Source organism: Crotalus tigris, unplaced genomic scaffold, assembly GCF_016545835.1.
Source record: "Crotalus tigris isolate CLP2741 ecotype Arizona unplaced genomic scaffold, ASM1654583v1 scf7180000020719.984301794:720406, whole genome shotgun sequence".
In the NCBI taxonomy this organism is placed as follows: domain Eukaryota; kingdom Metazoa; phylum Chordata; class Lepidosauria; order Squamata; family Viperidae; genus Crotalus; species Crotalus tigris.
The window spans coordinates 408,702-421,270 of NW_024098147.1; the positions used below are offsets into that span (position 1 = coordinate 408,702).

General features: G+C 47.2%; 1 protein-coding gene across 2 annotated transcripts in view; it reads right to left on the reverse strand.

Moving 5' to 3' along the window:
- Nucleotides 1–2,430: 2,430 nt before the first annotated feature.
- The window catches only part of KIAA1755 (KIAA1755 ortholog), a 52,331-nt gene continuing 42,192 nt past the window's right edge, over nt 2,431–12,569 (reverse strand). For both annotated transcript variants that reach the window (XM_039368193.1, XM_039368195.1), the window contains exons 11-14: nt 11,997–12,135; nt 10,095–10,217; nt 7,146–7,337; nt 2,431–3,791 (exon numbers count right to left, since the gene is read on the reverse strand). In XM_039368193.1, the coding sequence (XP_039224127.1) occupies nt 2,868–3,791; nt 7,146–7,337; nt 10,095–10,217; nt 11,997–12,135 (1,378 nt within the window). In that variant the 3' untranslated portion in view covers nt 2,431–2,867. The remainder of the gene's footprint in view (nt 3,792–7,145; nt 7,338–10,094; nt 10,218–11,996; nt 12,136–12,569) is intronic.

The window sequence follows — 12,569 nt, forward strand, 5'->3', positions numbered from 1 at the left end:
CCATGCTGAGGGGAAAGGGAGAGGTTTCCAAGCTGAGCCATGCTGGCTCGGGAATTCTGGGAGTTGAAGTCCACCAGTCATGAGGGGGCCACAGTTCCCCCATGCTGGCTCAGGAATTCTGGGAGTTGAAGTCCACGAGTCATGAGGGGGCCATAGTTCCCCCATGCTGGCTCAGGAATTCTGGGAGTTGAAGTCCAAGAGTCATAAAAGAGCTGAGGTTGCCTACCCCTGCTCTACACCATTCCAGACAAATGTCCAGTCTCTTTAAAACCTCCAGTGTTGGAGCATTCACCACTTCTGGAGGCAGGTTGTTCCTCTGATTAGTTGTTCTAACTGTCAGGAAGTTTCTCCTTAGTTCTAGGTTGCTTCTCTCCTTGATTCTCTCTCTTGACTTCGTGGTTTTGCAAATTGACTGAGTCGTCCTCTTTGCCCGGCAGCCATGTTGTAAATGCTCAAGCCCCCTTCTCCCTCCAACCCCAGGTGGCCATTTTCCATAATCCCCCCATGATGGGCAACCCACAAGACTGCTGTGGTCCTTTGGGGGCTCATATCAGGCGCAGCCAGACCTCCACCACGTTCTGCCAGGGAACTGAAGGGGTAGAGCAGGGCTCTTCAAACTTGGCCCTTTTATGACTGGTGGACTTCAACTCCCAGAATTCCTCAGCCAGCCATGCTGAGGGGAAAGGGAGAGGTTTCCAAGCTGAGCCAGGCTGCGAGATGAAGTCCACCAATCATAAAGGGGCCAAGGTTCCCCCATGCTGGCTCAGGAATTCTGGGAGTTGAAGTCCACGAGTCACAAAAGCGCCAAGGTTGCCTACCCCTGCCCAAATGCCTGAATTTTGATCATGTGACCATGAGGAAAAAAATATTTAAATATTTAAACCAGGGGTCTTCAAACCTGGCCCTTTTATGACTCGTGGACTTCAATTCCCAGAATTCCTCAGCCAAAAGTCCACGAGTCATAAAAGGCCGAATTGGAAGATCCCTGTGTTAGGTGCTCCATCACTGGAGGTATACAGCAGTGTTCCCCAACCTTTTTGGCTTTTTGGACCGGGGGGGGGGGGAGGGAATGGTTCCACCTGAGAGGCCGGCAAGCACGCACACACACACACATGCACAGCTCTATTTGCGTTGAGTGGCAGGCACATGTGTGCGGCACTCACGCAAATGGAGCATGCATGCGCTCACTCACCACTTCCGTGGCCGGCTCACGGCGCAGTCACCACGGCCCACAGCTTGGGGACCCCTGATGCAGAGTATCCTGCCTGAGCAGGGGGCTGGGCTTGAGCAAGACCCCCCAGTTCCCTTCCCACCCTGTTCTTCTAATGTTCAGTCGTAGAGGTCACTTCCCCATTTTCGATCGGAGAATGGAGCAACGCAAGCCACAAGCACAACGGCAATTCTTAAGAAGACACAGGGCAGACACGAGACGCTGGCAAAAAAAACCCCAGAATAACTGGCGGGCAAACACCAAGTAGAGCTTTTTTTTTTTTTTTTTTACTTTTTGGGTTAAAAAACCGACGATATAAAAAAGAATTGAGATTATAAACACGTGTTCTTTTCTCCTAGGGATTTCCACGTCGGCCCCCCACCCGCAAAAAAAATCCTCTTTTTGCATTTCATTCTGCATTTTTTCCGAGGAGGGCAAAGGACGCCAAATTGGTGAGATTCTCCCACTTGTTTCTACGCTTCGTCCCCCCCTGTGAGGTAGGCCACTCTGAAAGTGACCTGAAGACACCCGGCGAGTTTCACAGCTGTGCGTTTCTTTCCTCCAGATTCTTGCAAACGTTTCCACAGGTGCCACTGGGACTTTGCTTGAAACCACTCTGGAAAAGGTCTAAGGAGGTTCTATCATCCAGATTCTTGTTGGCCCAAAAGGCGCCTTTACAAGAGGTAAATGGACTTCCTTGATCTTCTCCGAAGACGTTTTGCTTCTCAAGAACTGAAGGGGTTTCTTGGATGAGGAGCAAAAGCAATACGACTTTTTTTAAACGTTAAGAAACTTTGGCTTGAAGTCTGTAAGAATGAACAACGATCCAGCCCTGGAGGAAGAGGAGGAGGAGGAGGAGGAGGAAGACGACTGTGGGTCCTTGGTGCACTCTGGTTGCTTTCTTGCTGATGTTTCCTGACCCAACTAGGGAACATCACCAGTGCTAGAAGGGAAGGGGTGGAGAGGAGGAGGAGAGGAGGAAGACTATGGGGTCCTTGGTGCTCTTTGAACTTGATGGTTTCCTTGCAGACATTTCCTGACCCAACTAGGCAACATCATCAGTGCTAGAAGGGAGTGGAGTTTGTAGAGAGGAGGAAGAGGACTGTGGGGTCCTTGGTGGTCTCTGAAGTTGGTGATTTTCTTGCAGATGTTTCCTGACCCAACTAGGGAACATCGCCAGTGCTAGAAGGGAATTGCAGAGAGGAGGAGGAGGAGGAAGAAGAAGAAGAGGAGGGAGGGGGAGGAGGAGGGGAGGGGGAAGAGAAGGGTGAGAGATAGGGGGAGAAGGAAGACTGTGGGGTCCTTGGTGCTTTCTGAACTTGGTGGTTTTCTTGCAGATGTTTCCTGACCCACCTAGGGAACATCACCAGCGCTAGAAGGGAGGAGGGGTTGTGGAGAGGAGGTGGAGGAGGAGGACTGTAGGGTCCTTGGTGCTTTCTGAGCTTGCTTGTTTTCTTGCAGACGTTGGATTACCTGACAAGGTAACATCATCCATCCTAGGTGTACTAGTGGCTTGCCCTCTCAGTGTGAAGAAACAGAATGACCTGTGGGCAAAAATACAGCTGGGATCCTGGAGCACCCAAAAGACCAGGAATGTTCTCAGCACCAGATCGGTTGGCCAGAAGACGGCCCAGAGATAATCCAGAACCTCAGCACCTCAAGTCTCTGCTTTCCCCGGACCTGAGCCACTGCTTGGACTGTGGTTCTCCAGGTAGAGGATCCCCTTTTCCTGAGCCCCACCTGCTTTGGGGCCCTGCAGTTCCATGGACCAGGTGCTACCGGAGTCCAGGGCACCTTCAGACGAGTTCTGAGAATCGGCATCTTCTGAAGAAAAACTCCCGTGTCTGGAGAGCTGGAAGTACTGGGCTCTCTCTCGCTTCTGGGGACGTGGACCTCTCACCAGCAGAGGAGCACCAGGCTGGCCGGCCGGTGGCAGAGTCTCACCGGTTCCTGGCCTTGGCTGTGCCTTAGGAGAAGAGGCAGAAGAACGACGCAATGGAGGAGAACCCGAGGAGTTCCTTTGAAGCCTTCCTTCCTCGCCCAGATGTTTGTGGGCAGGCCCACCAGATTCCAAGATGGCACCTGGAGAAGATTTCTTGTTGCCTCCCATCCCGGTGTCCGAGCTGATGCACGAGGACTTCTTTGGAGAGGAAGGGTCAACACCGTCGATTCTGTCCGTAGTTTCTTTGGAGAATGGCTCCAGAATCTCCAATATCTCACCGGCGTTGAGGGCATCAGCTGGGATGGGCAAAGATGAGTCAGGAGCTGAAGGGCCTCTCTCGTCCACCCGGTCTCCTGCGGTGATTCCCTTGGTCTCCTGGAACCTGGTCAGAAGGCCCTCCAGAATTTCCTTGGCTTCTTTGCTTCGTTCCAAGGCTTCGCTCCAAATCAAGTGACCTTTTTCACTGTGCATGCTGGATGCCTGGAGCTTCATCTGCTGGAACTTCTCTTCTGAAAAGTCCTGGGACATTCGCCGGAGAGCATCTTCGGTGTCCTGCTGGACCTCCACGAGGTTGGGTTCCTTCTCCCTGGCCTGCCACTGGGCCAGATGTTGCTTGCAGTCTAGGTGAAACTCCGTGACCTTAAAAAGAGAGAGGTCAACATTTGTTACTGACACCATTAAAGATTTCAATCAGTGAGAACGATGTGTTATTTTTCTTCTTCTTCTTCTTCGTTGGATTCAGGCGTTATTTGTCTAAGCAACCCAGAACTTAGGAGAAATTTCCTCACAGTGAGAACAGTCAACCAGTGGAACGACATGCCTTCAGAACATGTGGGTGCTCCGTCACTGGAGGTCTTCAAGGAGAGACTGGACGGCCATTTGACTGGGATGCTGGAGGGTATCCAACCTTGGGAACTTTAAGACTCGTGGACTTCAACTCCCAGAATTTCCGAACCAGCCATGTATGGAAGGGAGGGGAGGGGAGGGGAGAGGAGAGAAGGGAGGGGAGAAGAAAAGAGAGAAAGAGAAGAGGAAAAGAGAAGAAAGAGAAGAGAGAAAGAGAGGAGAAGAGTAGAGAAGAGAAGGGAGGAGAGGAAAAAAAGAGAAGAGGGAAAGAGAAGAGAATAAGGAAAGAGAGAAAGAGGAGAAAAGAAGAAAAGAGGGAAAGAGAAGAGGGAAAGAGAGGAGAGGAAAGGAGAGAAGAGAAGAGAAGGGAGGGGAGAAGAAAAGAGAGAAAGAGAAGAGGAAAAGAGAAGAAAGAGAAGAGAGAAAGAGAGGAGAAGAGTAGAGAAGAGAAGGGAGGAGAGGAGAAAAAGAGAAGAGGAAAAGAGAAGAGAAGAAGGAAAGAGAGAAAGAGGAGAAAAAAGAAAAGAGGGAAAGAGAGGAGAGGAAAGGAGAGAAGAGAAGAGAAGGGAGGGGAGAAGAAAAGAGAGAAAGAGAAGAGGAAAAGAGAAGAAAGAGAAGAGAGAAAGAGAGGAGAAGAGAAGGGAGGAGAGGAGAAAAAGAGAAGAGGAAAAGAGAAGAGAAGAAGGAAAGAGAGAAAGAGGAGAAAAAAGAAAAGAGGGAAAGAGAGGAGAGGAAAGGAGAGAAGAGAAGAGAAGGGAGGGGAGAAGAAAAGAGAGAAAGAGAAGAGGAAAAGAGAAGAAAGAGAAGAGAGAAAGAGAGGAGAAGAGAAGGGAGGAGAGGAGAAAAAGAGAAGAGGGAAAGAGAAGAGAATAAGGAAAGAGAAATAAGAAAGAGAAGAGGAAAAGAGAAGAGAAGAAGGAAAGAGAGAAAGAGGAGAAAAGAAGAAAAGAGGGAAAGAGAAGAGGGAAAGAGAGGAGAGGAAAGGAGAGAAGAGAAGAGAAGGGAGGGGAGAAGAAAAGAGAGAAAGAGAAGAGGGAAAGAGAAGAGAAGAAGGAAAGAAATAAGAAAGAGAAGAGAAGAAGAGGAAAAGAGAAGAAGGAAAGAGAGAAAGAGGAGAAAAGAAAAGAGGGAAAAAGAAGAGAGGAGAGGAGAAGAGGATTTAGATAGGATGGGATGAGATGAGATGCAGTGGGACAGGACAGGGCTGGAAGGGACCTTGGAGGTCTTCTAGTCCAACCCCCTGCCCAAGGCAGGAGACCGTATAGCATCCCAGACAAATCATCTTTTCTTGAAAACGTCCAGCGATGGAGCACCCACAGCTTCTGGAGGGAAGCCCTTCCATCGGTTAATTGTTCTCACTGTCAGGAAATTCTTCCTTATTTCCCGGTTGGTTTTCCTCTGAGGAGCTTCTTGTCCTGCGTTCAAGTGCTCTGGAGAACCTCCTCTGGGACAGGCCTTCCAGGATTGGAACACTGCTCTCATCTGCCCCCCATGCCTTTTCTTTTACAGGCTAGACCAGTGATGGCGAAGCTTTTAGAGACCGAGTGCCCAAACTGCAACCCCAAACCCACTTATGCATCATTGGGTGCCGGGTGGGTGTGGCCCATTGGGTGGGTGTGGCCCATTGGGTGGGCGTGGGCCATTGCGTGGCTGTGGCTGCGGTGGTAATGGCAGGCTGGGTGGGACTAAAAAGTTCAATCAATCAATTCCAACTTTGCGAGATCTTTTTTTTCCCACGAGAAGTTGAAATTGATTGATTGATTGAACCTTTTTTTTTTTTGCACACGGCGGCAGAAGCCTAAAGCTAAAAGATTTTATAAAACCCAGCTGAAGGCCCAGGACTCGGGTGACGGTGCGTGTGCCCACAGAGAGGGCTCTGAGTGCCGCCTCTGGCACCCGTGCCATAGGTTCGCCACCACTGGGCTAGACATACCGAGTTCCCTTAGCCCAGAGGTAGGCAACCTTGGCTCTTTTATGACTGGTGGACTTCAACTCCCAGAATTCCTGAGCCAGCATGGGGGAACTATGGCCCCCTCATGGCTCGTGGACTTCAACTCCCAGAATTCCTCAGCTAGCATGGTTCAGCTTGGAAACCTCTCCCTTTCCCCTCAGCATGGCTGGCTCAGGAATTCTGGAAGTTGAAGTCCACCAGTCATAAAAGACCCCAGGTTGCCTACCCTTGCTTAGCCATACAAAACTGTTCTCCGCCGTTCTTCCTATCAGTGCATGTTTGTGAATCAAGTTGGGGTGCTAAACATGGGTGGGAAGAGACACTAGATCCCTTCTGCCAATATCAACCGTGCCCTCAACCAGGAAACTAGTAGACAAAGTCCATGGTGGACAACCTTTGCAGGTGAAGAGACTTTAATCCTTAATTTCCTGCTCCCCAGCATGCTTAGTTGGGCCATAAGAAAGGCTGAGCGCTAAAGAACGGAGGCCTTTGAACTCTGGTGCTGGAGAAGACTCCTGCGAGTCCCCTGGACTGCAAGGCGATCCAACGGGTCAGTCCTAGAAGAGATCAACCCCGACTGCTCCTTAGAAGGCCGGATCCTGAAGTTGAAACTCAAGTCCTTTGGCCACCTAATGAGAAGGAAGGACTCACTGGAGAAGAGCCTGATGCTGGGAAAGACGGAGGGCAAGAGAAGAAGGGGACGACAGAGAAGGAGGGGGCTGGATGGAGTCCCTGAAGCAGGAGGCGTGACCTTCAATGGACTCCAGAAGATGGTAGAGGACAGGGAGGCCTGGAGGAACATGGTCCATGGGGTTGCGATGGGTCGGACACGGCTTCGCAACTAACAACAACAACAAAGTGTGCTTAAGTAATTGTTCCGGCAGCTGTTTCTGCCAGTGCAACTTCATTGACCCAAAGGTGCTTTTTCCAAGGACTTCCTTGCTTTTCCTTGGGAGATGTTTCGCTTCTCATCCAAGAAGCTCCTTCAGTTCCGTTCTTCTTGGATAAGAAGCCAAACATTTCCGGAGAAAGAACCATGAAAGTCAACTTGCCTAGTGGACAAAGCACCTCTGGGGCAACCGTGACCTGGATGATCTCCAGAGACAACTTCGTGGACGATTCCTCCAGATCCGTGGAGCTCCCTAGTCATTCCATCTCTTCCCCTTCCACTTTAGGGAGGCCTTTTCTAAGCTCACCTTCTCACAGAACCTGTAGAGGTCCAGGAATGCTTCCAGCTCTGCCCCTTTCATCTCCATGTCCATGTAGAACATGGTCAGGCGAGCTTGGAAGGCGCCCTTGGTTGCTTCAAAGGAGGCCATCTCAGGAAACCCGAAGCCCTGGATCTTGGCAGCTTCCTTGGATAAAGAGAGGCCTCGGTTGTAGTGAACCTGTGGGAGAAAGGAGGCCACTCAGTGTTAGCCATTGCAACAAAGATGATTTGGGGGGGCTGGAGGCTGAAACCTATGAAGAATGGCTGCAGAAATTGGGTCTGTCGAGTCCAGGGGTAGGCAACCTTGGCTCTTTTATGATTCGTGGACTTCCACTCCCAGAATTCCTGAGCCAGCATGGGGGAACTATGGCCCCCTCATGACTCGTGGACTTCAACTCCCAGAATTCCTGAGCCAGCCTGGCTCAGCTTGGAAACCTCTCCCTTTCCCCTCAGCATGGCTGGCTCAGGAATTCTGGGAGTTGAAGTCCACCAATCATAAAAGAGCCGAGGTTGCCTACCCCTGGGCTAGTCCAATGAAAGACCAGGAGGTGACATGATAGCAGTGCTCCAATATTTGAGGGGCTGCCCCAAAGAAGAGGGAGTCAAGCTATTCTCCAAAGCGCCTGAAGGCCGGACAAGAAGCAACGGATGGAAACTCATCAAGGAGAGAAACAATCTGGAACTAAGGAGAAATTTCCTGAAACTGAGAACAGTTTCTCACTCCTCCAGGAAGTTGTGGGTGTTCCATCACTGGAGGTTTTTAGGAAGAGACTGGACAGCCACTCGTCTGAAATAGTACTGGGTCTCCTGCCTGAGCAGGGGGTTGGACTAGATGACCTCCCAGGTCCCTTCCAGCTCTGTTTTTCTGTTAACTTCATTTTATTATAGCCAGTGACCAAAGAGACCTGTGATCCATGAATATGATCTATGAATATGACACCCATATTCAGAGGACCCCAGGAGATCCTTGCAGAGGGAGTGTTGATTCAAAGTGATGCCAGAAGCGGTTCCCAGGATCTCACAGAGAAACAGTGCTGAGCTATTGGTCTTTGCTTCAGTATACCAGATTCTCCTACATTAAAGTGAGGACAATTGCCACCAGAAATCATGGGGGCTCCATCCCTGGAGGTTTTTAAGAAGAGGCTGGACAGTCACCTGTCTGAGATGGTATAGGTTGTCCTGCTTGAGCAGGGGGCTGGACTAGAAGACCTCCAAGGTCCCTTCCAGCTCTATTCCATTCCATTCCATTCTATTCTATTCTACTCTATCCTATCCTATCCTATCCTACCCTATTCCATTCCATTCCATTCCATTCCATATTCTATTCTATTCTATTCTATTCTATTCTATTCTATTCTATTCTATTCTATTCTATTCCATATTCTATTCTATTCTATTCTATTCTATTCTATTCTATTCTATCCTATCCTATCCTATCCTACCCTACTCCATTCCATTCCATATTCTATTCTATTCTATTCTATTCTATTCTATTCTATTCTATTCTATTCTATTCTATTCTATTCTATTCTATTCTATTCCATTCCATATTCTATTCTATTCTATTCTATTCTATTCTATTCTATTCTATTCTATTCTATTCTATTCTACTCTCTTGCAGATGTTTGAGACTTTTCTTGGTGACTTTGGGATTGTGAATGTGTGTGTGGGGGGGTGGGTGGAAGAAATTATTAAATGGAGATCCTACACCTGGACATTGCTTGATGGACCATTTGAACGTCACGTTGACTCCAGACTTGGAGAAACGCAACCCAATTAATCAGGACATGTCCAGGTGCTGATTGTGAAGAGGACTGTGAATTATTAGAATCAAGTATAGAGAGATTAGAAGAAAAAATGAAGATTTCTAGGCATGTTTGAGGCACTTCAGGAAGAATTTAGATCAGCGAAGGAATATATATTTCTCAAATTAAAAAGTGACTTTCAGAACAAACTATCCGGTTAGTCAAAGAAAAGTGGGAAATTAAGGCCGGGGGCAAAAAACGCTTCAGAAGAATACGTTACGGAAATGAAAAATGGAAAAAGAAAAATCCAGGTTAAAAAATGAAATTAAGATATAGGTCGTCCTTGACTTTGTGATCTTGCAGGCAAGGTGGTTTTCAAGTGAGTCCTCCCCGTTTTACAACTTTCTTGCCAAGATTGTTAAGCAAATCACTTGTTGTCAAGTGAATACAACTTGCCCCGTTTACTTTGCTGAAGGTCACAAAAGTGGATCACGTGATTGGATAATCATTTGGTATAAGGCAGGGGTATCCAAATTTAGCAACTTGAAGACTCCTGGACTTCAACTCCCAGAATTCCTGAGCCAGCATGGGGGAACTATGGCCCCCTCATGACTCGTGGACTTCAAGTCCCAGAATTCCTGAGCCAGAGTCTTCTGCTTGAGCAGGGGGCTGGAATAGAAGACCTCCAAAGTCCCTTCCAGCTTCTATTCTATTCTGTTCTGTTCTATTCTCCAATCTGTTATTTCTATTCTATTCTATTCTATTCTACTCTACAATCTATTCTATTCTATAATCTGTTATTTCTATTCTATTCTATTCTATTCTATTCTAGAATCTGTTATTTCCTATTCTATTCTATTCTATTCTATTCTATTCTATTCTATTCTAGTCTAGTCTAGTCTAGTCTAGTTTAGTCTAGTCTTCATTCCATATTCCATTCCACTCCACTCTACTCAAGGAGAGGAGCAACCTGGAACTAAAGAGAAACTTCCTAACAAACAGTGAGGACAATTAACCAGTGGTGCAGAAGTTGCCTCCAGAAGTTATGGGTGCTCCATCCCTGGAAGTTTTTAAGAAGAGACTGGACAGCCATTTGTCTGAAATGGTATTGGGTCTCCAGCGAGAGCAGAGGGCTGGACTAGAAGACCTCCAAGGTCCCTTCCAGCTCTATTCCATCCATCCTAGCTTACCGTGGCTTCTTTGAAGAAGCCCTTAAACCGCCGGTAGGAGTCCTCCGTGTTCTCCAGGCTGCCCTCCGCCAGTCCCACCAGGCTCAGCTCGGCTTCTCCTTCTTCCTCAATCCACAAACTGACCTGTGGGAAGAAGCAACAGAAAATGATAGATAGATAGATAGATAGATAGATAGATAGATAGATAGATAGATAGATAGATAGATAGAAAAATAGAGACAGAGAGATAAATAGATAGATGATAGATATAGATAGATAGATAGATAGATAGATAAGATATAGATAGATAGATAGATAGATAGATAGATAGATAGATAGATAGATAAGATAGATAGATAGATGTAGATTGTTATTAATTTTGTTAAAAATACGAATCCTGGGTATAGTCATATTATAAGAGCAAACAAACACGAACACCAGGAAAAATATAAAACTAGAAATATTTATTCTAATGCCAAGCCAGCGCACGCCCCAATGGGGCGAGAAGGAATAACTGGGACGACATGGAGGAAACGAGCGTCCAAAAAAGGGGGCGAAGGGATATGCTGAACTTACGAGCCTGTAGCAAGGAGATAGATAACAACATACGCACAAACAAGGAGAGTGGAGGAAGTAGAACAAATAACGGAGCGTTAACATCAATTAACATCAAGAACATAATCCACACGCAGCCCAATCAAGTAGGATCAAGTAGGACCGATGACGATGTCCAGGAGCCGTGGGCACAAATTGACTAGCACTATAAAGGAAACTCCCATTGACTAGTTTTAAGCCCTGATGATGTCGGCAATTGGCCGATGAAAGCTTGGCATTAGAATAAATATTTCTAGTTTTATATTTTTCTGGTGTTTGTGTTTGTTTGCTCTTATAATAGAGATAGATAGATAGATAGATAGATAGATAGATAGATAGATAGATAGATAGATAGATAGATAGATGTAGATAGATGATAGAGATAAATAGAGATAGAGATAGATAGAGATAAATAGATAGATGATAGATATAGATAGATGTAGAGAGAGAGAGAGAGAGAGAGAGAGAGAGAGAGAGAGAGAGAGAGAGAGAGATGATAGATAGATATACACCTAATTTGTGGGTGCTTCCTTTTTTGAATGTTAATTTATTTTATTCAGAAAATCCAAAATCCAAAAAAAAAAAAACACACACAAAACCAAACCAGAACATTAAAAAAAATTAAATGAAATTAAAGATTAGAATTAAAAACGACAAACACCCCCCCCCCAAAAAACCCCTACATATTATCTCTCCTAGATGAACACAGATAAATTTATTGCACCAATAATGTCCCCCCCCCAGCTTTGCAAAGCAAGTGCAAAATTTAAATATTTCTCCCTTTATTTGCAGCCCAAACGTCCCACACATTACCTATAGGAAAGAAAAAAAATAGGGAAGGGATTAACGTTCAAGGCCCTCTATTAACAATCTATTATTGTAATTTATTGGGAGAAAGTCTACAACGATTTCTTCTCTGCCACAAATCACCCCAGTCCTTGTTTCTGATCTGTCCAGGATCAAATACAAACAGGGTATTCGTTGGTGATTTTAACACAAAGAAAGAATGGAAAGACGGGAAGGAGGAAGAGAAGGGGGTTTAATTCGCACCAGGCACCGTTTACGTTCAAGGATCTGCAACCTTGGCCACTTGACGTGTGGACTCCAACTCCCAGAATTCCTCAGCCAGCCATGCTTGCTGAGGAATTCCCGGAAGTTGGGAGTCCATCTTGGTCACTTGACGACATGTGGACTCCAACTCCCAGAATTCCTCAGCCAGCCATGCTGGCTGAGGAATTCTGGGAGTTGAAGTCCAGAAGTCGTCAAATTGCCCAGGCTGGAGACCCCTGGCTTTAGGGGGACAGACTTATAGGGCAAAAGGTCCTTTACCTGGTTAAATTCTTCCTCAAGTTCCCGGATCTTCTTGAGGAACTCCAAGTGCTCCAAGCAACCGTTGGATTTGGTCACCAGCGTGTGAACCTCCTCCTCCACCAGGTTGTAGACGGCCAGGGCGCTCTCGAAAGTATGCCTAACAAACACACACAGGAAAGTCACTCCTGGCGTCGTCGAGGTCAGCTTTCCAACATACAGGCAGTTCTCGGCTTATGACCGCCCCCGAGCGAGACAGTTGTTAAGTGAACTGGGCCCCACTGGATGATCTTTCTGGGCCCCGGGATTTGCCCCAGGTCCCTTGAGTGAAATGGGGAAGGTCAGGCGCCTTCTCGTCCTCCTCCTCCCTTCTAGACCTGGTGATGTTACCTAGTTGGGTAATAAAATGTCTGCAAGAAAGCAGCCAGGCTCACAGAGCACCAAGGAGCCCACAGCCCTTTTCCGCCTCCTCCTCCTAGAACTGATGATGTTCCCTAGTTGGGTCATGAAACGTCTGCAAGGAAACCACCCAGCTCAGAAAGCACCAAGGACCCCACAGTCCTCCTCCTCTTCCTCCTCTTCCTTCTAGCACTG